At 48.0% G+C, this 27,048-nt stretch overlaps 3 protein-coding genes across 4 annotated transcripts; all 3 read left to right on the plus strand.

Moving 5' to 3' along the window:
- Positions 1-359: 359 nt before the first annotated feature.
- On the plus strand, positions 360-13,265 carry LOC115368270 (zinc finger protein 454-like). The gene is made up of 3 exons (XM_030064325.1): positions 360-613; positions 3,545-3,678; positions 11,505-13,265. The coding sequence occupies exons 1-3, from the start codon at positions 442-444 to the stop codon at positions 12,348-12,350; spliced, it is 1,152 nt and encodes a 383-aa protein (XP_029920185.1). The 5' UTR covers positions 360-441; the 3' UTR covers positions 12,351-13,265.
- LOC115368277 (gastrula zinc finger protein XlCGF57.1-like) lies at positions 3,695-6,514 on the plus strand. Its single transcript, XM_030064331.1, has one exon. It carries the CDS (start codon positions 4,027-4,029, stop codon positions 4,930-4,932), a length of 906 nt encoding a protein of 301 aa, XP_029920191.1. The 5' UTR covers positions 3,695-4,026; the 3' UTR covers positions 4,933-6,514.
- On the plus strand, positions 10,776-27,048 carry LOC115368261 (uncharacterized). Of its 2 annotated transcripts, XM_030064312.1 has the most exons (7): positions 10,776-10,973; positions 11,404-11,426; positions 19,532-19,939; positions 20,783-21,820; positions 22,592-22,747; positions 23,884-23,979; positions 25,679-27,048. In XM_030064312.1, the coding sequence occupies exons 1-7, from the start codon at positions 10,793-10,795 to the stop codon at positions 25,994-25,996; spliced, it is 2,220 nt and encodes a 739-aa protein (XP_029920172.1). In that variant the 5' UTR covers positions 10,776-10,792; the 3' UTR covers positions 25,997-27,048. The 2 variants fall into 2 exon arrangements, with proteins under 2 accessions (XP_029920172.1, XP_029920173.1); XM_030064313.1 differs by lacking the exons at positions 10,776-10,973; positions 11,404-11,426 and adding an exon at positions 17,770-18,073 and having other exon boundaries at positions 19,521-19,939.

Here is a 27,048-nt window from a genome sequence, read left to right on the forward strand (position 1 = left end):
GAAATTGCCTTTAATGTTTATGGTGTTATTTTATAGATATTATAGTGCATTTTGCAATTATAGCAATGCTGTTGGACTTTAAAAGCAATATATATGGATTTTTATGGGCATATTTTGAGTTCTGGTATTGGGCTGATTTTAGGGCCCTTTTTATACCCGGTTGGGTTTTGGGCTGGTTTTGAGTTGCTGTTCGGCTGCTTTTGTCTCACAGACCTGGCAACCCTGACGTCGCTGAATACACCCCTGGTTTAACATCCGGGACTCCGGCTGCCGCATGACGTCAGAGCCAGAGAGAGAGAGAGAGAGAGAGAGAGAGAGAGAGAGAGAGAGAGAGAGAGAGAGAGACCGTGTGTGTGTGTGTGTGTGTGTGTGTGTGTGTGTGTGTGTGTGTGTGTGTGTGTGTGTGTGTGTGTGTGTGTGTGTGTGTGTGAGAGAGAGAAGATGTCTGCGGTGCGGAGGCTGCGGTGCGTGCTGGAGCAGCGGCTGCGCGCGGCTGTCGCAGAGATCTTTGGGCTGTTTGAAACAACAATAACAGAGTACGAAGAAGAGATTGAGCGCCAACGCAGACTGCTGGAAGATGTTGTTCAGCCGGAGATCCGGATCCACAAAGCGGGTTGGTAGCAGGTTTTTGTCCGTTGTGCCGCCTCCGCTGCTCTCATTAAAGTCCCAGCTCAGCGCCTCCACATGATCCGAGCAGCTGCTGCCTTTAAAGCCGCGGACTGAACAGCAGGGACCCGGTCCGCCTGCTGCTGCTGCTCGCTAGCTAGCGGCTAACAGTTAGCTTCCCAAACATGTCCTCCTCAGTCACTTTGCTGATGGAGAACATTCAACGTTGTTCAGCCGCTCCCTGCTGTTCTCCCTGCTGTTTGTCTCTGTCCCGGGACAGCTGCTGAGGACGGGACGGCTGTGTTCGTCCCGCCGTTCTGTCCTGTGGGAAGAGAACGGCGGGACGAACCAGACTCCGCTCAAAAATCTGACACTTGGATGTTGTTTTGGCTGCGGACGCGTTTCCACAGCAGCTGGAACAGGACTGAAGGCGCTGCAGGAGCCACGAGGGGGCGCTGTGCAGCTCGGCTGGAGCCACGAGGGGGCGCTGTGCAGCTCGGCTGGAGCCACGAGGGGGCGCTGTGCAGCTCGGCTGGAGCCACGAGGGGGCGCTGTGCAGCTCATTGAAATAGAATAGAATGTCATGTTGTGTAGTTGGTGTGCGGGGCTGCTGGCTGCTGGGACTGTCAGAGGAAACAGCGCCGAACCAGACTCCGTTCAAAAATCTGACACTAATAGTAATAATAATAATATTAAAAAAAAAAAAAATCACTCCAAGTTGTGTTTACAATTAGCAAATGGCCAAGTGTTAGCTTCCACGGTAATGTCAAGTTAGACAGACCGGAAGTTGAGTGTCTAGCTTTGAGAATAAAAGCCGAGGTGTTCATGTAGGAAGGTAACTCTTCATATTGGGGGCAGAACTCGACTACTTTACATTCAATAAGGCCAAATGTTTCAGCCACATGATGTTTAAAGACACACCCCTAAACAGTGCTGAACCAGACTCCGTTCAAAAACCTGACACTTTGATGTTTTGGTTCGTTTCTCTTGACCGGAGATGTTTTATGGATCAGAGGGAGGCTCTTCTCAAAAAGTCACAACACTGAACGTTTACAGTTAGCAAACTGCTAACTGTTAGCTTCCCACGACCAAGCTGGATGCAAACCGGAAGTAAAGTGATTCGGTCTTCAAAATAAAATGGCATAGTTGCTAACTGGGTAGTTGCTCATTGACTGTCCCAAAATAAGGATTGGTGTTAGAGTGAACAGAGATAAGCCGAAACCACACACATACAGTACAGGCCAAAAGTTTGGACACACCTTCTCATTCAATGCGTTTTCTTTATTTTCATGACTATTTACATTGTAGATTCTAACTGAAGGCATCAAAACTATGAATGAACACATGTGGAGTTATGTACTTAACAAAAAAAGGTGAAATAACTGAAAACATGGTTTATATTCTAGTTTCTTCAAAATAGCCACCCTTTGCTCTGATTACTGCTTTGCACACTCTTGGCATTCTCTCCATGAGCTTCAAGAGGTAGTCACCTGAAATGGTTTTCCAACAGTCTTGAAGGAGTTCCCAGAGGTGTTTAGCACTTGTTGGCCCCTTTGCCTTCACTCTGCGGTCCAGCTCACCCCAAACCATCTGGATTGGGTTCAGGTCCGGTGACTGTGGAGGCCAGGTCATCTGCCGCAGCACTCCATCACTCTCCTTCTTGGTCAAATAGCCCTTACACAGCCTGGAGGTGTGTTTGGGCTCATTGTCCTGTTGAAAAATAAATGATGGTCCAACTAAACGCAAACCGGATGGGATGGCATGTCGCTGCAGGATGCTGTGGTAGCCATGCTGGTTCAGTGTGCCTTCAATTTTGAATAAATCCCCAACAGTGTCACCAGCAAAACACCCCCACACCATCACACCTCCTCCTCCATGCTTCACAGTGGGAACCAGGCATGTGGAATCCATCCGTTCACCTTTTCTGCGTCTCACAAAGACACGGCGGTTGGAACCAAAGATCTCAAATTTGGACTCATCAGACCAAAGCACAGATTTCCACTGGTCTAATGTCCATTCCTTGTGTTTCTTGGCCCAAACAAATCTCTTCTGCTTGTTGCCTCTCCTTAGCAGTGGTTCCCTAGCAGCTATTTGACCATGAAGGCCTGATTGGCGCAGTCTCCTCTTAACAGTTGTTCTAGAGATGGGTCTGCTGCTAGAACTCTGTGTGGCATTTATCTGCTCTCTGGTCTGAGCTGCTGTTAACTTGCGATTTCTGAGGCTGGTGACTCGGATGAACTTGTCCTCAGAGGCAGAGGTGACTCTTGGTCTTCCTTTCCTGGGTCGGTCCTCATGTGTGCCAGTTTCGTTGTAGCGCTTGATGGTTTTTGCGACTCTACTTGGGGACACATTTAAAGTTTTTGCAATTTTACGGACTGACTGACCTTCATTTCTTAAAGTAATGATGGCCACTCGTTTTTCTTTAGTTAGCTGATTGGTTCTTGCCATAATATGAATTTTAACAGTTGTCCAATAGGGCTGTTGGCTGTGTAGTAACCTGACTTCTGCACAACACAACTGATGGTCCCAACCCCATTGATAAAGCAAGAAATTCCACTAATTAACCCTGATAAGGCACACCTGTGAAGTGAAACCATTTCAGGTGACTACCTCTTGAAGCTCATGGAGAGAATGCCAAGAGTGTGCAAAGCAGTAATCAGAGCAAAGGGTGGCTATTTTGAAGAAACTAGAATATAAAACATGTTTTCAGTTATTTCACCTTTTTTTGTTAAGTACATAACTCCACATGTGTTCATTCATAGTTTTGATTCCTTCAGTGAGAATCTACAATGTAAATAGTCATGAAAATAAAGAAAACGCATTGAATGAGAAGGTGTGTCCAAACCTTTGGCCTGTACTGTACATACACTTATAACCTCAATGTTATCTGGTGCTATAACTGTTTATTTTGTGTTAACCTCTGTGTCCGTCCTGTCAGACGGTCCCCGGCTGCTGGTGTGGAAAGAAGAGGTTCCCCCTGAGCAGCAGGAGCAGACCCCCAGTCTGGACCAGGAGGAGCCAGAGCCCCCGCCCATTAAAGAGGAACAGGAGGAGCTCTGGACCAATCAGGAGGCAGAGCAGCTTCAAGATCTCACCACATTCCCTGTGAAGAGTGAGGATGATGAGGAGGAAGCTCCGCCCTCACAGCTTCATCAGAGCCAAACTGAGGAGAGCAGAGAGGAGCTCTGGACCAATCAGGAGGCAGAGCAGCCGGGTGGAGACGAGGAGTGGGCCGAGCCAAACCTGCAGGAGGCGCCGTCTGTCCCCGGGACGTCAGCAGAGGCCAGTGAACAGGAAGCGGCTGCCGCCGGCCGCCTCCCCTCCCTGGAGGCTGAGGGCCGGTATCAGTGTTGGAAGCAGAGCGCAGAACCTCGGTCGGGTTTCTCTGCTCTGAATTACAATGAAGTCCAGGCGAGTCTGATGAGCTCACGGAGCTTCAGCTGCTCGTTTTGTGGCAAAACGTTCGGCCGTAAGGGAACTCTGCGGAGACACATGATCAACCACACGGGGGAGAAACCGTTCAGCTGCTCGGTGTGTGGGAAACGATTTCGTCTGAAGGAGCAGGTGCAGGCACACATGAGCCAGCACACGGGGGAGAAACCGTTCAGCTGCTCGGTTTGTGGCAAAGGGTTCAGCTACAGGGGCAGCTGGCACACACACATGAGGTGCCACACGGGACTGAAGCCGTTCAGCTGCTTGTTCTGCGGGAAAAGTTTTAGTTTAAAGGGAAGCCTGAAAATCCACACCAGAATCCACACAGGGGAGAAGCCGTACAGCTGTAGCACTTGTGGGAAAAGGTTCATGCGTTATTCAAATGCCAAAAAGCACGTGTGTGTGAGCGAGCCTCCAGCCGGCAGCTCAGCTGAACAGATGGAAGAGGAACCAGCCAGGAAGTCAGATCCAGCTGCCGACGAGCCGCCGCTCTCCTCACACTCGTCTCAAGACGGTGACGAGGACTGGCCGCAGAGCAGAGGAGCTCAGTCGGGTTCAGACTCGCTGAGAGACGCTGATGGAGCTGGAGGTCAGATGAAGGCTGGCAGGGAGAAAGAGTTCAGCTGCACGGTGTGCGGGAAAACATTCAGCCGCAAGGGAAACATGCAGACACACATGATCAGCCACACGGGGGAGAAACCGTTCAGCTGCTCGCTGTGCGGGAAGAGATTCACTTTGAAGGGGAATCTGAAAACACACATGAGACTCCACACAGGAGAGAAACTCTTTCATTGCTCTGTTTGTGGCAAAACATTCAGCTGGCAGTCCCAGATCAAAACCCACAAGTGTGTTGGTCAGAGCAGCAGTTCAGTCAGAGCGAACACCCACAAATAAATCAGCCTCTGAGCACCGGCTCCAAACCTCCTGGTCCCAGAGAGGAAGGCTGCACTCTCTGCAAATACAGAATATTACACCCATCAGCCATAACATTATGGACACCGAGCTGATATTGTGCAGGTCCCCCTTTTGCCACCAAGACAGGCCTGACCCGACGAGGCGTGGCCTCCACCAGACCTCTGAAGGTGAGCTGTGGTCCTGGGACCAGGATGTGTCCTCAGCAGTTTGAGCTCCAGCAGCTCCTCAGTTGGATCGGACCACACGGGCCAGCCTTCGCTGTCCACGAGCATCGGTGAGCCTCGGCGCCCGTGAGCCTCGGCGCCCGTGAGCCTCGGTGCCCGTGAGCCTCGGCGCCCGTGAGCCTCGGCGCCCGTGAGCCTGTTGCAGGTTCTTTGTGGGTCCTGGGCCCTGCGGGGTGGGAACAGCCCACAGGTTCTGACCCGCTCGTCCAGCTGGCGCTCGGCCCTCGCCAGAGTCACTCCCGTTCTTACGCTCGCCTCTTTTTCCTGCGTTCACACGTCAACTTCCAGGACAAAATGCTCACCTGCTGCCTGACAGACCCCGCCCACTGATGGCTGCCATGGCAACCAGATGATCAGTGTTAATCTGTCAACCTGTCGGTGGCCATGATGTCACAGCTGATCGGTGTATTTGTTTCTGTCCAGCAGCCACCAAATAAAATTCATCACAAAGTTAAACAGACTCAGGTCACATGATCAACTCGCCCCTTCATCAGGTCGATGATGTCATATGAAGTCGACACATGACCAATAAAAAGAGTATTTGGACCCACACGCTACAACCTTTTAAAGACGCTGAAAAAGACTCGGGGTCTTTTCAGTTCGTGCTCTTCTCAAACTGGAAAGGTCTGCAAAAGCATTTCCAAAAAACAAACAAACAAAAAAAGATTTGACGCATTAAAATTTGCTGTTTTTTTTTTTTTTTTTTTTTTTTTTAAAGATGCTATAAAAAGCACGAGGTCTTTTCTTAGTTTTGTTTTTAAACTTTGTGATGAATCTGACTTGTTTTGAAGGCAGGGAAGCAGCAGCATGCTGGTGCTGATGTGACTAAATAATTAGAATAAAATGAGAATAATAATGTGTTGCTCTGGTTGATGAGGAGCTGGTTTGTTCAGCAGAGACTCAGCAGGTTAAACGGGACCCTGTAGAGTCAGTCTATAATGGATAATTCTACACTGCTGTAGTTTGTGTGAGTGTGTGTTGTGGTCTGTGTGGAGGAGGCGGAGCTTCCCTCTGGCCTGCTGGTTCACGTCGTCCTGAGCGCGTTTCCTCTGAAGCTCCTGGTTTACAGCTTTACCGGAGAAATGCTGTTTTATTCTGATGTTTTATTTTACTGTGTTTTCTTGTGCTGCTGCCACAGAACTTGAATGAACTAGATCAGTCATGCGCTCATATTGACGCTTCATTTGATTCATGATGAAAGTTGAGTTTTATTTTGGAGGGATGCAGATGTTCAGGAATTTAAACTGGTAAGAAAAGAAAAGCTGCTTTACTGGGTTTAGAAAAGATTTTTGTTCTGTTCAGCCGAGAAAAACCAATAAACACCCCGACCAAACATTCACCCGCTTCCCTGTACTTTGTTCAAATTTATTTATCTGTTCTTTTATTTTTGGAGCAACCATTTTATTTACTCTGGTCCTTTACAGTAAGTTCAGTGCCTAACTAACCCTAAGTAACCCTAACACCGAGACACTAAGGAGGTAAAACTGCTCTGAATTATTTACATCCAAGCAGTTTGATCATTAGACTGAACATGGTGATGCTGCAGTTTATATTGCAGGTTTGTAAATTAAAATAACATCAATAAAACTAATAAAGCTATATATATATATATAAATATATATGTATATATATATATATATATATAAATAGTAACCCTTTAATTCGCTGTTTAAATGTCTCTTCTGGCATTTATTCCTTATATTCCTTATTAGCGCATATCAAATCAGATAATGTGTGATATGCATGTGTAAACAGAATAATTCAAAGAACTTGTAATAGACTTTTTTTCTTGTCTTTGTGTGTGTAATTAACTTGTGAATTTTTATAGTGATATCTGAAAGTAAAATGTTGAACCCCTTTCCCCTGTGTGTTAAAAACAGTGTTTTTGGTAATATGTGGTCATAAATAGGTGATTTTCAAAACTTTCCACCAATGGGATTTCCTGGGACTTTTTTCCCCCTCACTCAGGACAAACTGAGGATACAGAATCAGTTGAGTTTGCTTCTCTTGCAATTTGTCCTAGGTTTTTTCATAAAATGACTGGAGTATGAAGTTATTCAGACAATAAGATATTCATGATATTCATGTTATTATATACTCATTAGTATTTTTAGTAGGGGTGCAAATTCGAGACTCTTTTTTTTCTATTAGAGCTGAATTCTCTTGGGAAGCCGAGCAGGTGCAGGGACCCGTCTCCCCTCGGGGATCCATCCAGTTCGTCCTGATTTTAATGTAAATATTCATCTTGACTGTCAAGGTGAAACTGGCGGGAGGTCGTGCTCGATGAAAGGTCTGACAGCAGATCTGGAATCAGCTGCACACCTGGCACCTCACCTGGCACCACGACGAGGCTCAGCATCGTTTCATCATTTCAGAGAGAGAGAGAGGGAGAAATGCTCAGTAAAACACACACACACACACGCACACACACACACACACACACACACACACACACACACACGCACACGAGCTTAGGACAAAGTGTCCAAAGCTCGTGTCTCACTCAGGAGAGCCGAGCTGCTGCTGCCGGAGGCCCGGAGGTCAGACATGTTGTTCAGTGAGCCGGGCTTTTACACTGAAGGTTGACCGGAAGTTCCTGCCTGGATTCCAGGTGTGGGCAGACTGAAGTCAGGTCAGAGTGCCAGAGTGAGTGTGTGTGCGTGTGTGTGTGTGCGTGTGTGAAGATGTCTGCGGTGCGGAGGCTGCGGTGCGTGCTGGAGCAGCGGCTGCGCGCGGCTGTCGCAGAGATCTTTGGGCTGTTTGAGACAACAATAACAGAGTACGAAGAAGAGATTGAGCGCCAACGCAGACTGCTGGAAGATGTTGTTCAGCCGGAGATCCGGATCCACAAAGCGGGTTGGTAGCAGGTTTTTGTCCGTTGTGCCGCCTCCGCTGCTCTCATTAAAGTCCCAGCTCAGCGCCTCCACATGATCCGAGCAGCTGCTGCCTTTAAAGCCGCGGACTGAACAGCAGGGACCCGGTCCGCCTGCTGCTGCTGCTCGCTAGCTAGCGGCTAACAGTTAGCTTCCCAAACATGTCCTCCTCAGTCACTTTGCTGATGGAGAACATTCAACGTTGTTCAGCCGCTCCCTGCTGTTCTCCCTGCTGTTTGTCTCTGTCCCGGGACAGCTGCTGAGGACGGGACGGCTGTGTTCGTCCCGCCGTTCTGTCCTGTGGGAAGAGAACGGCGGGACGAACCAGACTCCGCTCAAAAATCTGACACTTGGATGTTGTTTTGGCTGCGGACGCGTTTCCACAGCAGCTGGAACAGGACTGAAGGCGCTGCAGGAGCCACGAGGGGGCGCTGTGCAGCTCGGCTGGAGCCACGAGGGGGCGCTGTGCAGCTCGGCTGGAGCCACGAGGGGGCGCTGTGCAGCTCATTGAAATAGAATAGAATGTCATGTTGTGTAGTTGGTGTGCGGGGCTGCTGGCTGCTGGGACTGTCAGAGGAAACAGCGCCGAACCAGACTCCGTTCAAAAACCTGACACTTTGATGTTTTGGTTCGTTTCTCTTGACCGGAGATGTTTTATGGATCAGAGGGAGGCTCTTCTCAAAAAGTCACAACACAACAACGTTTACAGTTAGCAAACTGCTAACTGTTAGCTTCCCACCCTGTAAATGAGTGACAGTCAGCTGCTGCCCATAGCAGAGCTTATGCGGGATGCTAAAGTTAACATTATTATTATTATTATTATTATTATTATTATCATTATTATCAATAATAATGTTAGGGCTTCATACTGTGGGCAGAACTCTGTCACTTCATGTAATGTGTGTTATGTGTTATGTGTTATTTTCCCTTATCAGTACACAACAGCACCTCACTCTCGCCCATTTGGGGATTAATAAAAGTCTTTTCTTTCTTTTTTTTTTTTTTAATTTATTTGATCAGGAATTTGCAGTTGAACTCAGTTCCAGTGCAGAGAATCAAACTGCCAGACTAACATTATTAAAACAAAAAACATTATTGTTGAAAAACATTATTATAACGGTATACAAGCATCGACCTGCTCATCAGGTGAGAGGCAGCCTTCACCCTTCATCATCATCGCCGTCATGCTGCTGACAGATGATTTTTCAGGGCTGATATTGATTATTAGTTATAAGAAACACAGATAACTGACTTTTTTTGTATTCAATTTGTAAATTTTGATTCAAAATTTTACCTTTTTAGAAGCACTGACACAAACATTGCTTCCAGTCAAAAAATGTTTGTTTAATATTAACCCTAAAAAACGTCGCTCCAAAAAAGACCAAGCAAAAGTTGCTGTTTTCTTTTCAAATTACAAGAAAAACCAGATTTATGATAATTCCACTGCAGCATATTATCAGAGAGGAGGCCCCGCCCACCCTGCTGACGGGGAGGCGGAGTCTGACCGGTGTTCATATCTGCCGACGTGTCCAATTCAATTTAATTTATTGTCCCCTCAGGGAAATTGGTTTTGCAGCCAGAACAACAAACATACACAAGATAGCCGACACAACAAACAAACAGCTTAACAACATCAGTATTACATATCGATTATTGAAAAATACTGAATATCAGCTCCAGGAATCAGCCGGGGCTGATAACTGGTCGATCGCTGAGGGAAACAGCCGTTTCTGATCTGACTTCAGATCTGTGATCAGACAGTGATGTGGCGCCTCCCTGTGGTTAAAATCAAAACTGTCACTGAAGCTGAACTCCGCTGATCTTGTGCTGAAATATTATAAAAAATATTCTTACTGATTGTCCCAGTGGCTCCATGTTGGTGTCTTCGGGTCGGCCGTGGCTCAGATGGTAAAACCGTGTGAGACCACTGATCTGTCGTCCTCCTCCGCTTCATATTGAAGGTCAAAGGTCAGCTAAAAAACCATAAGACCCAAAGCCTCCGTCCCTCTAGATGGCGCCGTCAGCGGGACGCCGCCTGCGGGAGGCTGCAGCTGCTTCAGGGGATGAGGCTCGCCCCCGTGTGGTATCGCCCCGTCCCGACTTCTGTCGAGGCTGGGGGCCCGCGGGAGGGTGGCCCCGTGACGCAGGCCCCGCCCCCACACCAGGCCCCGCCCCCGGGCCCTGTTCCAGCACAGTCCCCGGTGGTTGCTTTTTGTTTGGCCGCTCACACATTTACAAGAAAATGAATCAAGACATCAAAAACTACAGGAAAATTAGAAGAAAAAAGCCTGAGACTGTTTTTATTAATATAATAATATAATCATAGTTTCAATAGATTGTTTGAAAAAAATATGAATAAAATTTTTACAAAACTACCAATGACCAGAAGGTTCCGTCCAAAACAAAGTTTTTATTGAGGGTCAAATAAAAGCTTTCCTGCAGATTTCTGTGTTTCAGAGTTTGAACTGTTGGTTTTGTCTCTTGTCCGTCCTGTCAGACGGTCCCCGGCTGCTGGGGAGGAGAGAGGAGGTTCCCCCTGAGCAGCAGGAGCAGACCCCCAGCCTGGACCAGGAGGAGCCAGAGCCCCCGCCCATTAAAGAGGAACAGGAGGAGCTCTGGACCAATCAGGAGGCAGAGCAGCTTCATGACCTCACCACGTTCCCTGTGAAGAGTGAGGATGATGAGGAGGAAGCTGTGAGGTGGAGGTGGGCTCAGAGCGGCGGGCGGCGCTCCGTCAGCAGGATGAGCGGCGGTTTCCCGTCTCGCTCGGCGGCGTGGCGGCGGCTGGCGGCGGCGCTGGACGAGGTGTTTGAGCTGTTTGAGAGGACGATGGCAGAGTACGAGCAGGACGTTTGTGGATCCAGAGAGAAGAAGGAGCGACGGCCGAGGTCACTTCCTGCCGTCGGGACTCCAGACGAAGAAGGTTTGAACTTTATGATTCCTCGGTTTTTCGATCTGAAAGACAAACTGTGACAGAAAATTCTGTATTTCTGTTGCTGTGGTGACAGGCCACGCCCACCTCCACACTCCCTGTGGGCCAATCACAGTGAAAGGTTATTCAGCAGATAATGTGCTGACAGACAGACTGGAGCTGGAACAAGCTGCTCCAATCAGCTGGCTGGAGTTTCTGTGGAGCTGCTGTCTTTTATTTTGAAAAAACGGGGGCCCACACAGCTCTGTCTGCAGAGGAAACAAAACTCAGCTCCAGGAGTGTGTTAGCAGAAGCAGTGTGTGTGTGTGTGTGTGTGTGTGTGTGTGTGTGTGGCCACAGTTCTCTCATGAATCCTTCATAGTGATGGAAACTAGTTCAGGGTAACAAGAGAAAACAGGTTTTCTGTGTTTGTGTGTTTCAGTTTTGCCTCCAGACGTCCAGCAGGTGCTGGTCAGTGAGGAGGAGGAGCCAGAGCCCCCACACATCAAAGAGGAAGAGGACGAACTCTGGACCAATCAGGAGGCAAAGCAGCTTCAAGATCTCACCACGTTCCCTGTGAAGAGTGAGGATGATGAGGAGGAAGCTCCGCCCTCACAGCTTCATCAGAGCCAAACTGAGGAGAGCAGAGGGGCGGAGCCTCCAGCCAGCAGCTCCTCTGAGCAGATGGAGACAGAAGCTGATGGAGAGGAACCAGCCAGGAGCTCAGATGCAGCTGCTGATGAGCCGCCGCTCTCCTCACACTCGCCTCAGGACGATGAAGACGACTGCAGGAAGACCGGAGAGCGCCAGTCTGGTTTAGAGCCTCTGAAGGACACGGAGGTGCATTTAAGTCCCAACAAACACGAGAGTGAGGAGAAACCTTTGAGCTGCTCCGTCTGTGGGAAGATGTTTCACCAGAAGAGGAACCTGCAGCTGCACATGAGGACTCACGTGGACAAACGGCCCTTCAGCTGCTCCGTCTGCGGCAAAGCCTTCAGGTGCGGCGCGGCGCTCGCCTCGCACATGACCGTGCACACGGGAGAGAAACCCTTCAGCTGCTCCTTCTGCGACAAGAGCTTCAGCCTGAGGGGGACCATGGTCCGCCACATGAGGTGCCACACCGGGGAGAAACCCTACAACTGCTCAGTGTGCGGGAAGAGCTTCAGCGACCAGAGCAGCCGCAGCAAACACACCCGAGTCCACACCGGGGAGAAGCCCTTCCACTGCTCCGTCTGCGCCAAGGACTTCAGCGAGTCCGGAAACCTCAAGATCCACATGAGGCTTCACACCGGGGAGAAACCCTACAGCTGCAGCGCCTGCGGGAAGAGTTTTAACCAGCGGATGCATCTCAGGAGGCACAAGTGTGTCGGTGAGAGCAGCAGCAGGTGAGGATGAAGAGCCGGACTCTTCATCAGCAACGTAACAACAAAGCAGAGACGCTCAAACCACCAGACCCCGAACACAGCAGGTTCACATCTGGACCACAAACCGATTCCTAAAGAAGGACCGTGTGAGACTGACAGCACACACACACCACGACATCACGTTACCTTGACGACGCCGGCTGTTTCTACTCACTTTCCTGTTGTTTTTTTGTTTTTTTTGAAGCCTCCCTCGTCCAACAGAAGGTCAGTGATCAGCCGGATCAGCTCCTCGGCCTCGTGTCAGTAACGCTGAAGCTTCTGATTCAGATGCAGAACAATCACATTTTCTTTTCTAGGCCCTGAAATTTTATTTTTGAAGATTTTTTAGATGCTGTAATGATATTAATGTCATCATCAGGATACCAGGATGTCCAGATCCAGAGTTTTGTTTTTTACCAGGATGGTTTACACCGCTCTACACATTTCTGAAGAGTTCTGTTTTTTCAGAAACAGTTTTGGTGATGAAGCCCCACAGATTGTGTTTAACTCAACACTGGACTGGATTTCCCATCCCTGTTCGTCCCAGTTTAACGGCCCAGTGTGGTGGATTGTGGGTAATTTCCTGAAGCAGAGTGAAAATGTTCAGAAAGTCCTGAAGGCCTCGCCGAGTCGACGGGACCGCGGCTCGAGGTGTGACTGAGAGTCCTGTTGTTTTTTCAGCTGAAACTCTTTGGAGCGGAAAAAAATTGAACCGCAGCGCCACCTGGAACACACATACACACACACACACACACACACATACACACACACACACACACACACACACACACACGCATCTAGTTCTGAGATTTGGCTCAGAATTATGAGAATAATGTCAAAATCCTGACTTAGGGCCCACTCACATTGGCAAGTTTGAGCCCGTATCGTGCTAAAGCCAAAATCCCCCCCTCCCCAGTCCCCGGCTGGCCTGCACTCACATTACCTAAAGCCCAAACGCGCCCAAGCACGATTGCCCCCGGTGTGCACGTCATCACGACAACAGGCATGGCCCGACGTCATTATAAATCAATGTAGTTCAAATACATTCATCATGTCTTCCATTTAATTAAAAAATGTTTTTGGTCCTTTTAATCAGACATGGGATGTTTATTTACCTTGACAGTTTCGGAGGTAACTTCCTCCTTCTTCAGAAAGGTCCAACTGACAGCCGGAGCGGCACCTGTCAGATCCGGCAGACCGGGTGACCGGGTGGCCGCACACCGCGCGGTGCCGCGGCCAGTGCCGGCCGGTGCCGACGCGGTGCCGGCCAGCACCAGGTCTGCCGGATCTCCGCACACAGACTGTTGTACTTTCATTATAAACCGACTTTTGTTTATACGCGGTTGCAGCAGCACAACAGACAATGACACAGACAACATGGTTGATTATTGATTGCGCAACGCGGCCATTCGCCGGTAATCGCGCTGCGCACATTAAACAGTTTTGCAGAGGCAGGAGGAAAGTTGCATGATTTACATCCGCGCACTGCGTGCGTGACCGTGCATGTGCTCGTGTATGCGCCCGTACCGTGCTGAAGCACACCCCCTCCAACCGTGCCAGAGCGGGGGAAGTGTACTGTATTCAAGCACGATACGGAGCGATCACACTGGTCAAAGAATCCGGATTTTAGGGGCAATCGTGCTTGGGCGCGGATCAAACTTGCCAGTGTGAGTGGCCTCTTAAATCTCAAACTCTGATTTGTTTTTTTTTCTGCTCATTAAGAGATGAATTCATTAAGAGACAAGCAGCAGAATCATCCGGACGCCGTCAGACTCGGCTTCTGCCGTCTGGGAGAAAAATCATGTCGCTGTTAATTTTGCAGACGATCTGATCGGATTAACATGAATTTGTGTGATGAGTGGATGTTTGCTGGAGTCTGAAACAAACAAACATGTTTTCTTCCAGATTGTAGATGAAGCGTCTCTGTGGCTCCGTAATCTGCCCCAATCTGAATGTGCTTTCAGACCTGTGGCCCGTTTGCTTTGTTCCGATTCAGGGGCTAAATCGATCCAGTTGTTTCGTTTTTCGTTTGGGGCGTTTGTGTTCACAGGGCAGCCGTCTGTAGCGGTTCAAAGCTGTAAACAAATGCCATGCGCGAACCAACTGTTCTCTCATTGGTCAGAAATCACCCCGAAAGAAGAAGTTTCCTCTTCCGTTCTTACCCCGGGAAAACCAAAAACCATGGAGCATCTTCAGCGTGTGGCTGGTTTGTTTCTCTGTGTTTCTGTGGTTAATGTACCCAGTGGCGGTTCTGCCCATGTTGCCGCCCTAGGCCAAATTACTGCCTTGCGCCCTTTCGTGTTACTACTCCTACCTACTTTTTATATGGACAAAATCTTGTTTGAATAAAAAGCCACCAGCCACGGCACCAGTCGGCATCAGGCGGGCCGGCCGCGGCACCGGCCAGTACCGCGCCCACCTGGTCAGGTCTGCCGGATCTGACAGGTGAGCGGCGCTGATGATTTTTTTTTTCTTTTTTTTGCTCTTGTGCCGCCCCCCACATGACATGAAAAAATGCCCGCTTCGCCCATGCCTAAAACCGCTACTGAATGTACCGGTGTTCTGTAACGGAGGAAAACATCCAGTTCTACCGGGAATCCAGACTGCGCAGGGAAAATACTATCATACTGCATCTACTGAGAAGAAGACGGGCCGCGACAAGGAATCGCCGACGAAGATGGGCTCTGACGCTGAACCACAGTTCTGAGTGAGTTGTGTCAGTTGCTGTGTCGATTCTGTTCTCACTGCAAACGAAGCGCTCCAGGGCTCGAATGGAATCGAGCCGAGACCACCTCTTCTAGGCGATCTCAGCCCGCTTGTTTTGTCCCGCATCCGAGCGCGATTGCTGTGTTCACATATGTCCAAACGAACCGATCTTTAGGGGGAAACGCTCCCTGTTTCGGAACAACTGCTCAAAACGGGACAGGTCTGAAAGCACCCTGAGACTCGTGTCAGAACTCAGTTTTTCCTTGTGGTGGTTGTGTGTCCCTCGTGCTCTGCCGTAGTGATCCAACAGCCGTTAGTGAGCAGAATGCTGGTGTGAAGGCTTATCCTGCTATTACTGTCAGCAGATGTGACCATCGCCATGGTAACCTCAGGTGAACGCTGTGTTGAACACGGTGTCGCTGGCCTCCAGGAGGCATGATGTAAACACTGGAGTTCCCATGGCGATGCTGCCAACATCGGCAGGAAACGCCCACCGGATTCTGTTTCTTCTTCTCTCTGTTTGCCGGGGACATTAGAAACGACTTCCTCTGGGTTTCATCTGCGTGTTGTCCTGTAGGTGGCGCTGTGAGCACAGGGAGGTCATGTGACATGGAGACGGCACGATGAAGGTTAAAACTCTGAGGCTGAACCCAGCCAACACTCATCAGTCCCAGCTGGTTATCAGCTGATATTCACAAGAATTCGGTCAATATGAAAAGCGGTCAGGCTCCGCCTCTCCATCTGACGGACAGCGAGTGGGCGGGGCCTTGTCTCTGATCACATGGTTCCAGTTTTCCTTTTCTGAAGTTGTGAAAAGATTCGTCTTGTGACTGTACAGGTTCATTTGATCTCCAAGTGTTTTGACAGAACAAAGTCCAGCTGTCGTGTTCAGTGTTCAGAAGGGAACTTTAACTTTTTGACATGTTGAATTTTTTTATTTTTTCTAAGTAAAGCTGAGTTTGTAAAGCCGCGTCGCCGTGTGCTGATTTACCTTTGATATTTAATTCATGACGGTTGTTAACGCTGCTCCTGTCATGATCTACCGTGTGAATCAGACGCTTCACAGCTGCTGGGGGGTTTATTGTTTCACTTTGATGGAGCCTGGCTAACAACTCCCATAGACTTCAAGTCTTTATGCTAAGCTAACAGGAAATGCCACCCACAGGAACTGAATCCCTGGACGTCCAGAGGTGAAGATGGTGTCCAACATCTGGACACCATTCTTTGACCAAAACGTTGGAATATTCCTTTAAGCTGTTACATGCACAGTGTCAGTGACACAGGACGTTTGTCTTTCGACCAATCAGCTGTGAGACATTTTTGTCTAGATGAAGCTTTTGAATTCAACACATTTTAAACTTGTGAAAGATGAAATGCACAGCAGCAGGTTGACATGTCAGACTGATCTCAAAGAAATCAAACAGCGTCTGCTCTCTCTTTTCCTTTTGATATCATTTTAATATCAGCTGGTGTTCCTTCGTCAGGTAAAGACAGGAACAGGAGACGCTGCAGCTCTGTGGTTTCTCCACGTCACGTTTTGCTGCATTTCTTCTCTTTTCTCTTGTGTGTAAAAATTTTAAGCAAAATGTGTGAAACTAAAGGGCGAATACACTCAAATATGTTGGATACCATTTTCTCCTCTGGACGTCCAGTGGCTCAGTTCCTAGGGTTAGCATTTCCTGTTAGCTTAGCATAAAGACTTGAGGTCTATGACAGTCGTTAGCCTGGCTCTGTCAAAGTGAAACTATAAACCTGATTCACACAGTGGATCATGTGGATCACAGCTTGGAAGATTTTTTAAAAAGCAGCGTTGGTTTGAGGAGAGGTCAGATGGTGGCGCTGTAACACAGCAGTCAGTGATCGACGCTCCGCTGAGGGTGGAGGAAGATCCACCAGAAACTAACTTCTCCTGAAACTAACTGGAGGAAATTTGAAATGTTTGAATTATCTCACAGTTTTTGTCATTGCAGTGGCCATTTGTCAAAGATTTCTCAAAAACAAACTTCAGTCAAACGTACAGGTAAAGGGCCCCTGTGGCGTCTGAGTCTGTGGTCCATCCCCAGTTTCCATGTTTGAAACGGTTTATTTCACAAAGACAAAGAGAGAAACCCGCTCCCTCCCTGTACCTGCCCACCCAGGTGCATCCTGGTCCTACACCTGCCCTCACCTGGATAGCCCAGTGTTAACAAACCCTAAACACACAAAACTAATTCTACAAACTGAATGTGCCAAACAAAACAAAATATAAACTAAACAAATAATAAACAAAAGAAAAAAATATGATCAAAATCCAATCAAAATGAATCAATTATCTAAAATAATCAAACAATACGAATGGCTCCTACAGTCATCTTTTGATTTTGTGAGCTGTAAATTTTCAGCGGCGGTCAAATATGTCTTAAAATCTGAATCTTTAGAAATGAAATGTTTTTGTTGGACACTTGCTGAGGACACAAACAAACAAACATCAAAGTAAACACACATCAAGAAAAAAATCAATAAATGAGGTTTGGGGCTTTAAACTGCAGAAGAAGAAGCAGAGAGACAAAAACACAGCAGCAGAACTCAACAATAAAATCAGGATTCATCCCACAAGCCTCTTGCTTACCAGAGTAAAAGCACGGTTCGCCTCTATAGGCTTTGAGGGCAGCGTACTCAAAACGAGTTTTATTTTGAAGGTTATAACCGCAAGTCTGCGTAGTCTGCCGCAAATTCCACCGGAAGAAGAAGAAGAAGAAACTGGTGCGAGCGAAAGCATGGTGGTGTTGCGTAACAGCCAGCAGCTCAAAGAGAAGTTTTGTTCAAATAAATAAATAAATAAATAAAACATGAGCAAAGTGAGCGCGCGGCTGCGGTGCGTGCTGGAGCAGCGGCTGCGCGCGGCTGTCGCAGAGATCTTTGGGCTGTTTGAAACAACAATAACAGAGTACGAAGAAGAGATTGAGCGCCAACGCAGACTGCTGGAAGATGTTGTTCAGCCGGAGATCCGGATCCACAAAGCGGGTTGGTAGCAGGTTTTTGTCCGTTGTGCCGCCTCCGCTGCTCTCATTAAAGTCCCAGCTCAGCGCCTCCACATGATCCGAGCAGCTGCTGCCTTTAAAGCCGCGGACTGAACAGCAGGGACCCGGTCCGCCTGCTGCTGCTGCTCGCTAGCTAGCGGCTAACAGTTAGCTTCCCAAACATGTCCTCCTCAGTCACTTTGCTGATGGAGAACATTCAACGTTGTTCAGCCGCTCCCTGCTGTTCTCCCTGCTGTGTGTCTCTGTCCCGGGACAGCTGCTGAGGACGGGACGGCTGTGTTCGCGTTTCCACAGCAGCTGGAACAGGACTGAAGGCGCTGCAGGAGCCACGAGTTGGGCCTTTTAAATCAGTTTTATTCATTTATTTTCCCCTCCAAATTCCGTTTTTCCGTTTTAATTTTTGGGAGTTCCGTTTTTTACCTTTTACTCTAAACAACACTTTATTTGTTTATTAAGCAATTGCGTTGTTATAGCAATAAAAGGTGAAAAAAAATGATGTTATTAATGATTGAAAAAAAAATGACATGAGGAGGTTAGTCTATCCCCCGCCCCCCTCCTTGCTTTCCCTGAGACTCTACCTGCTCACAGCCTCTGCAGTCGCAAGTTGACCCCCCGCCCCGACTGTTGTCCGTTGTACGTTCAGGCTCTTCACATTAACTTAATGATGATGTTTAGACGCTGCAGTGTCCTGCATCAGAGTCTCATCCACAACAACAGAGTACTTTTTACCACAGAGGAGATATGCTGCTCAAACACTCAGTATGTAGTGTTAGTGTATGTTTATGAGCTGTAGAACATTAGTAGTAGATGTTTACCAGTAAGCTTGACTCCAGTAATTTAACAATATGTTAAATTATTATTTGTTAATGTAAATTACGTATCAAACAGACCAACACTATTCAACTACCACTGAACGAGCAGTCGTATGCATGTGATAACACAGATTGAAAAATAAGCCGAAGTGATACCGCTTCTCTGAATAGACAATTTCTTCATATCTTGCTATCCACTTTGCTGCTGTAATGCGTGAAATTTCCCCACCGTGGGACTAATAAAGGAATATCTTAACACCACATAAAATATATATTTAACTGCAGTTCTGTTAAATCAAAACTAGAATTAAAGAAATAAGAGAAAAATTGAATACAGACTCTCATAGATTAAATTTATGTCATACAGACCATCCTCACCTTCACATGGATAACAGAGGATTATGGGAGTTCACCATTCAGTCTCCAGGTGCTCTGTACAAGTTTTATTACTGACCCCCGGGGGTCCTCTGGGCGCTGTGGGGCCCCAGGTTGGGTGCTCTCAAACTGTTATCGTCCCAGGTGGTTATTGTACAGAGTTGACAGCTGAGTGAAACATGTCTCAGTTATCATTATGATGTGTGAAAACATAATGAGCTTACTTCTCCTCCGTCCTGTCAGACGGTCCCCGGCTGCTGGTGTGTAAAGAAGAGGTTCCCCTTGAGCAGCAGGAGCAGACCCCCAGCCTGGACCAGGAGGAGCCAGAGCTCCCGCCCATTAAAGAGGAACAGGAGGAGCTCTGGACCAATCAGGAGGCAGAGCAGCTTCAAGATACAGTACAGGATGAAGAGGAAGCTCCGCCCTCACAGCTTCTTCAGAGCCAAACTGAGGAGAGCAGAGGGGCGGAGCCTCCAGCCAGCAGCTCCACTGAGCAGATGGAGACAGAAGCTGATGGAGAGGAACCAGCCAGGAGCTCAGATGCAGCTGCTGATGTGGAGACATCAGACTGCTCTGAACCAGAGACTGAAACTAAAGACAGCAGGTCGGACACCGGAGAGCCTCATTCAGGTTCAGACTCACAGAAAAACAACAAGATCCATGTAAGTGCTTTGGGTTCTCATCCTGGTGAGAGATACTTTATTTTCTCTGTTTGTGGTAAGAAATTTGGACACAGGGGACACCTGAGATATCACAGAGGGGAGAAACCGGTTAGCTGCCCTGTTTGTGGCAAACCTTTTAGTGAGAAAGGCAACATGAGTAAACCCATGAGGCTTCACTCAGGGGAGAAACCGTTTGTTTAAAAGCTTCAGCCAGAGTGGAAACGGGAGGAGAAACATGCAGTGTCACACCAAGGAGGAAATGTCCAGCTGCAGGGTTTGAGGTCAGACACTGAAGCGTGGACGCATGCTAACACACATGAGAGTCCACCACAGAGAGAGACCAGCTCAGTGTTCCCCCCGCCTCCCTGCTGTGGGGTGGCAGAGGGAGATAGATGGAAAGGTCGGTAGTTAGTTTGGTTAACACCCCCCCACTGTCTCCTGTACTGTAGTTTTACTGTTAACCTTTTCCTCCACTCCCAAAATGTAGTCGAAAGAGTGTTTTTTCAGAACTATTGTAAATATGGCTAATATTTTACATGGGTTTTTAAAAATAGCAGTTGCAAGTGTTGTATTGTCTTGTGAACTGAACATGTTCATCATTCAAGGTTCTTCTTGTGCTGGGAGAGTGCCTGCGCTGAACCAGAGGCTAAAAAAGTCCCTCAAGACAGCGTTCTAAGATGATTGTTCCCAGTTCCTGCAGTGTGAACCCAATAAAGAGGGGTCCTTAGAACCATAAAAACTCCTTCGGTCCAAAAGCAGCCGTAATTTTCCAGCTTTAGGTGCAAAGACTCAGGTGCCCAACAGCTGCCGTTACTCAGGTTGTGCTTTTGTCTTTTTGTCCAGGTGGAGTCGGTTGTTTTGAAAGTCATGATAGAAGAACGGAGTGAGAGGCTTTCACTGTCCTCTGGAATCCCCAGAACTGTGGAAGAGTTACGAGAGACCGTGAAGGAGACATTTGGAATCATGGAGGAATTTACGCTGCATTACCTGGATGAGGACTTTGGCGATTATTTTACGCTCCATTCAACCAGTCAGGTTACCCACAAGGGCACAATCAAAGTGGTGATCATCCCTCCGATAGTGCTGACTCTGACTCCGACTCCAGACATTGAAAACATGGTAAATTTAAGCAATTTGAATGACAGCTCCAGTTCTGCAGCCTCCACTAAAGAGGACTACCAAACAGACGGCACATCGTCGATGTCTTGGCAGGACGCCGCCGTGACATCCCCTGGTGGAAACCCTCAGAGGACTCTATGGCCAGACGCTATTACCATTCCCTCTTTCTCAATGGCCACCGAGGCAGTGCTGAGGAACGCCAATGAGGAATTTTACAAAGACGGAACGTTCCTGAACAGCAGTTGGGTCAAGTCTGAAATACTTAAGAAACTGGCAGACTACATATTCAGCTACACAGCGTATCCCACCGGCCTGCAGATCGGGAAGGTTGCCGAGGCTTTGATCAAAAAGCACCCGTGCCTGACAGAACCCGGCAGCCATAACGGCTGGCTTGGATGGATGAACAGTCTCAAGTACAAGATGGCAAACTTCAGGACGAAGCTGAGAAATCTGGGCTTTCCTGAAGTCACCTGCAACTCGCTGAAGAACAAACATCCTAATGACAGAATCCCTTCGAAGAACGTGAAGAGAGCACGGAGAGGAGAGGTCATGTTTCTGCCAAACTATCCCACAGGAGACGGGAAGACCCAACAAGAACAGGAGCGACTCCAGCTCGTCACAGAGTTCAAGAGGAAAGACAGCGCCGCCGTCAGCGCCTTAATGTGCAGAACCTTCCCCCACAGAAGAAATGACATCATCAGCCTGCAGCTCAGCATTGAAGAGATCAAGGACAGATGGCCAGCCTTATTTGACGTTTCACAAGTGAGTTATCAATACAGATGTTATTGTCTGTGGAGGTTCTCCGTCCTCCAGGTCCTGGTTCTCCACATAGAGTTTAATGGTAGTCAACTGAACTTCTTTGTAGATTCTTGAAGATGTTTCAGTTCTCATCCAAGAAGCTTCTTCAGCTCTGATTGGTGGGGAGTCCCAGTTATTTAACCTGTGGACGTTCTCCAGGTCGTTAGTGTCACCTGACTCCTTAATGGTCGAACTTCCTGTGAAGGGCTGACAGGACAGTGTTGCAGGTTGGAGATAGATGGTGTGTGAGACCTGCTCCTCTGTTGAGAGATGGTTCCTCCACCTGAACACAGATCCTTCTCTCCTCTGTCCAACCGTCTGTTCAGGACATGAACCTGATGGTCCTGGAAGGAGTGACCCTTTTCTTTCAGGTGCAAACTGCAGATCCTTTGTGACCCTGTTGATTGTTGTTCATTCCTGGAGTGAGGTGACCTTAACGACACTAACAAGGTCGTCACACCAGCGAGGAGCAGTGACGAGCCAACAACCTGGAGAACGTCCCGACACAGGTTAGATGCCTGGGACTCTCCACCAGTCAGAGTTGAAGAAGCTTCTTGGATGAAAAGCTGAAACGTCAGACAGTCCAGCTGATGTCCACTCAGCTCTCAGTGGTACAGAACCCTAACCCCTAACCCGTCTTACGTTCTGTTCATTCAGGTTTTTGTTGGATTGAAATGATCCAGTAGGTTCAGTCACCTGGTTGTTTTCCCTCCTCGGTCCTCGTCTCTCTGTCAGGTCAGCGCAGAGTTCCAGAGGATCACGACTCTGAGTCTCGAACCAAAGTTCATGTCCATGTTGGATCACTACTCCCCCAAACTGCTGGCCCTGTTCCAGGCCAAGACGGGCGCCTCAGGAGAGCGACACCGCGCACAGATCAGTGTTCTGCTTCAGGTGTTAAAACACACACACACACACACACACACACACACACACACACACACACACACACCCCGTTCAGTGTTCATTTGCCTCCACTCTTGCTCTCGGTCATAACTCCAGCAGTGTCAGTTTCTGTTCTTTGTGTAAGTTAATTCTTTCGTTTAGACCCATTTTGTGTTCTGGGGGAGGTCAAAGGTCAACAGCAGAAGTGAAACAGAAGAGGTGAACATCACCTGAGAGCTGGAACCTGAGGATTAATTTGAGCTGCAGCTCAGCTCTGTGTGTTGAGTTATTCTAGTCATGAATCTGGAATCTGGAACACTGTTTTATTGATTTAGAGTGTATAAGGGTTAGAGCATTATGATGGAAGTATATGAAGCCATTGCCATATTCAGTTATGGGTCATAAACTGATGCATTAATTTTTATGTTGATACCATTTGTTACCATTTTTTTTTTTGCTGAAGAAAAAATAAAAATGGTCAAAAATCCTCCAAAATCCCACATCAGGACACCAAGACCCCGAGGAACACCACCGGAAAACTCATGATTTGATTTGAAGTCAAAAACTTCTGACGTTTGCAGATTTCTGTAAGAATGTTGTGTTTCCCTGTGATTGGATGCTGAGCGTTGTGTTGTGGAAACGTGTCAGAAACTGGCCCTCACTGTCAGTCCAGCTGGAGAAGCAGAGCTCCTCTGAACGGCCTCGCTCTCTAGTTTGTGTCTGTAAAGTTTCACTGAAGTGACTTGATTCCTCAGCTTCTCCACTTTCAGCTGATACCAGCATCTTCACCAGCCTTAAAACAGATCTGTGTATGTTAAATACCATCACTTATTGCTTAAGATATCAATATATATTTCAGTATTATCCTCACAAATGTCTCGTGCTATTCCTTCTCGGTCCTCGTCTTGTAGACACTCCACCACCACATCAGTTCATTACCTGAAAAATGCAAATGCTTCCTGCTGTCTTTCTGCCGGATTTTACGTTTGGCTGTATTCTCACATCTCCTCTCCATCCGTCCACGACCCCGAGCGTCCTCTGGTTCCATGCCTCACGTCTCTGATGGCAGCTGAAACAGCTCGATGTGTAAAGGTGGAGGAGCAGAGTAAATTTTCGGTGTGTGTGTGTGTTTGTGCGTTGTGCAGAGTGGAATCTCCGTCCAGCGCCGGCGAGAGGTCGTCCTCCGCTGCCTGATGGATCATCTGGGAGAAGATCCAGGTTCCCTGATTACGGACGGGAAGGTGGGGTTTCAGACTTGTTGGGCTGTTCCTTTAAAAACGCCTGAAAGATGTTTGTAACGGCAGATTAACCCTTTGTGCTCCGTCTAAACTCTCCCTGCTCTGCTAGGAAAGGTGTTTCGTGTTATGGTGATCGAGTGTGTGTGTGTGTGTGTGTGTAATAATAATAATAACAAATTTTATTTAAAGGCGCCTTTCTTGACACTCAAGGTCACCGTAAAGAACACATTTAAAAACATCAGAACACATTTAAAAACAGCAGCAATAAAGAATAAAAACAACAGAAAGAGACAGAGAAATTAACATCAGGTGAGATAAGCAGTTTTGAACAGATGCGTTTTGAGTTGTGATTTGAAATGGGTGAATGATTCAGTGTTTCTGAGTTAGGGTGGTAATGAATTCAGAGACAGGGAGCAGAGCGGCTGAATGCTCTGCTCCCCATGGTGGTGAGACGGGCGGAGGGGACAGACAGGTGTATGGAGGAAGAGGATCTTAGGGCACGGGAGGGAGTGGGAATGTGGAGGAGATCAGACAGATATGGGGGGGCGAGGTTGTGGATGGCCTTGAATGTAAACAGGAGGACTTTGAATTGAATGTGGAACTGAACCGGGAGCCAGTGGAGTTGCTGAAGGACAGGAGTGATGTGGTGGATGGAGGGGGTTCCAGTTATGATGCGGCAGCTGAATTCTGGACCAGTTGAAGTTTATGGAGGGATTTGTGAGGGAGGCCGAAGAGGAGAGAGTTGCAGTAGTCCAGGCGGGAAGTGATGAGGCTGTGAACAAGGATGTTGGCAGTGCGGGGGGTAAGGGAGGGGCGGAGGCGATTGATGTTCCATAGATGGAAGTAGGCAGATTGGGTAATGTTGTTGATGTGGGATTGAAAGGATAGTGTGCTGTCCAGGATGACACCCAGGCTCTTAACTTGGGGGCTGTTTTGAAAAAAGTGGATTTGGTGCCAATGAGGAGAACCTCGATTTTATTACTGTTTAGTTTGAGGAAGTTTTGGGTGAACAAGGTTTTTATTTCAGAGATGCAGTCAGTAAGGGAGGTGGGCGGGAGAGAGGACGAGCGTCTGGTGGTAAGGTAGAGCTGGGTGTCATCAGCATAGCAGTGGAAATGAATGTTGAATTTGCGGAAGATATTGCCGTGGGGAAGGAGGTAGATGATGAAGAGTAGGGACTCCAGGACAGAGCCCTGGGGCACACCAGAAGTAACAGAGGAGGGGATGGATTTAAGGGACTTGAGTTGAATGAACTGAGTGTGGCCAGAGAGGTAAGATGTGAACCAGTCCAATGGAGCGTGGGTGATGCTGATGGAAGATAGCCTGTTGAGGAGGGTGTTTCTAGTTGGAGGGGTCGGTACCGGGTTTTTTCAGAATTGGAGTAATGGCAGCAGTTTTGAAGGCTGTAGGGACAGTTCCAGTGGTGAGAGAGGAGTGGATGATGGCAGAGAAGAGGGGGACCAGGGAGGGGGAGCAGGCTTTAACAAGTTGTGTGGGGAGGGGGTCCAGTTGACAAGTGGATGGCTTGGGTTTCTGGATGAGTTCTGTGATTTCTGAGAGTGGGGAGATGGAAGGAGGAGAATGGGCGTGTGGACGGGTGAGAGTCGGCTGAGATGCTGAGGTGAGGGATTGATCCGAGGTGCTCGTGGATGTTCTTGATTTTTTCATGTGTGTAAAGCTGTATCTTTATCTTGACCTGCAGGACGCTGCCGCCGCAGGACCGCAGCGGCACGACGAGCAGGCCGACCACGTGATGAAGATCCACCTGGTGAGGAGGCAGGCAGGCGGCGGCGAAGCGGACGACGTGAGCGTCCTGCTGGACGGACTGGCCGTCCTGAGCGGCGTGGGAGACGTGAGCCGCGCCTGCTGCTGCCTGATGGGACTGAGCTACGCCCTGGACCTCAGGTACCCCAAGAACCTTAAGTACACCTTCGAGGTGTTCCAGAAGGTTCTGCTGGAGCTGGACCCCGGGAACCTGTCCACCAAGGTTCTGAGGTTGAAGAACTACCTGTGTGCGTAGAGGACGACAGGGGTTCTTCTTCTTCTGTTAAAAATGTTGCTGCTCATGTTCTCAGATACCTCATGTTCTACCCTACATTTCTACTGTAAACTGGAGGTTCCAGACAGACCTGACCGGCGCGTTCTCCTCTCCTGTCCTGGAACTGAGACTGAAGTTTGAGTCGTGTTCCATGTTCAGTTCCATGTTCTGTTCAGAGAACCCACTTCACACTTCAGCATCGCTTCAAATTCTGGAAGGTTTTTATTTCATTTGAACATTGAAAACATTATAAATATGCTATCATATTCATCACAAATATGTCTTTTTGGTTTTTGCCTTTTTTCTGATTTTATGATCGTTTTCTTGCATTTTTTTTTTTTTTTACAACATTTCTGGTCATTCCATGTGTTTTTGTACTTTTTATGTTATTTCTTTACTCTGGGCATATTTTTTAAAGAATTGTTTGCTAATCATCAGAGAGTTTCTAGTCTCTTCATTTTTTTTTTTGTAATTTAATTTGAAAGAAGTCCTGGTGTTAGCGGGACATCCTGTCACTGCTGACTGTGTTGGTTTGACTTGCTGAGTGAGAGAAGGAGGAAGATTTTTCCCTAGGATGGTGATGTTATGTTTCATTCCTTCACCATCCTAGGAAACGATGCTTAGCCAGGGAGGAGAACTTCATGTTTGGGTCTTTTCCTGTTCTGTTTTTTTCTGGTTCTGTCGGTGTTTGCTGCCGTTTCTCTGTGCAAACTCTAAAAAAAAGTTCTGTACAAATAGTTTTCTATTGTTTTTGTTGTCCTGGCGTCTGCCTGCACCCTGAAGCTGCTGAGAGGCTCCACCTCCCCTCCTTTACTCTCTTAAAAAGGCAAAGTGACCTGAAACTTAGAACAAGAAAAAATTCATTACTATGAAACACCCAACAGGAACAGGAAACAGTAGAAAAGGTCAGTAGGAGGAAAAAGAATAGGGATGTGTCAAACTCCACTGTTACCCACATCTGACTGCAGTTTCTATTCAGTCTGACAGTGTGTGTGTGTAATGCTGGTCTTGGAGCGCCATCTGCTGGACAAATA

The sequence above is a fragment of the Myripristis murdjan genome, chromosome 11 (assembly GCF_902150065.1).
Source record: "Myripristis murdjan chromosome 11, fMyrMur1.1, whole genome shotgun sequence".
NCBI lineage: Eukaryota > Metazoa > Chordata > Actinopteri > Holocentriformes > Holocentridae > Myripristis > Myripristis murdjan.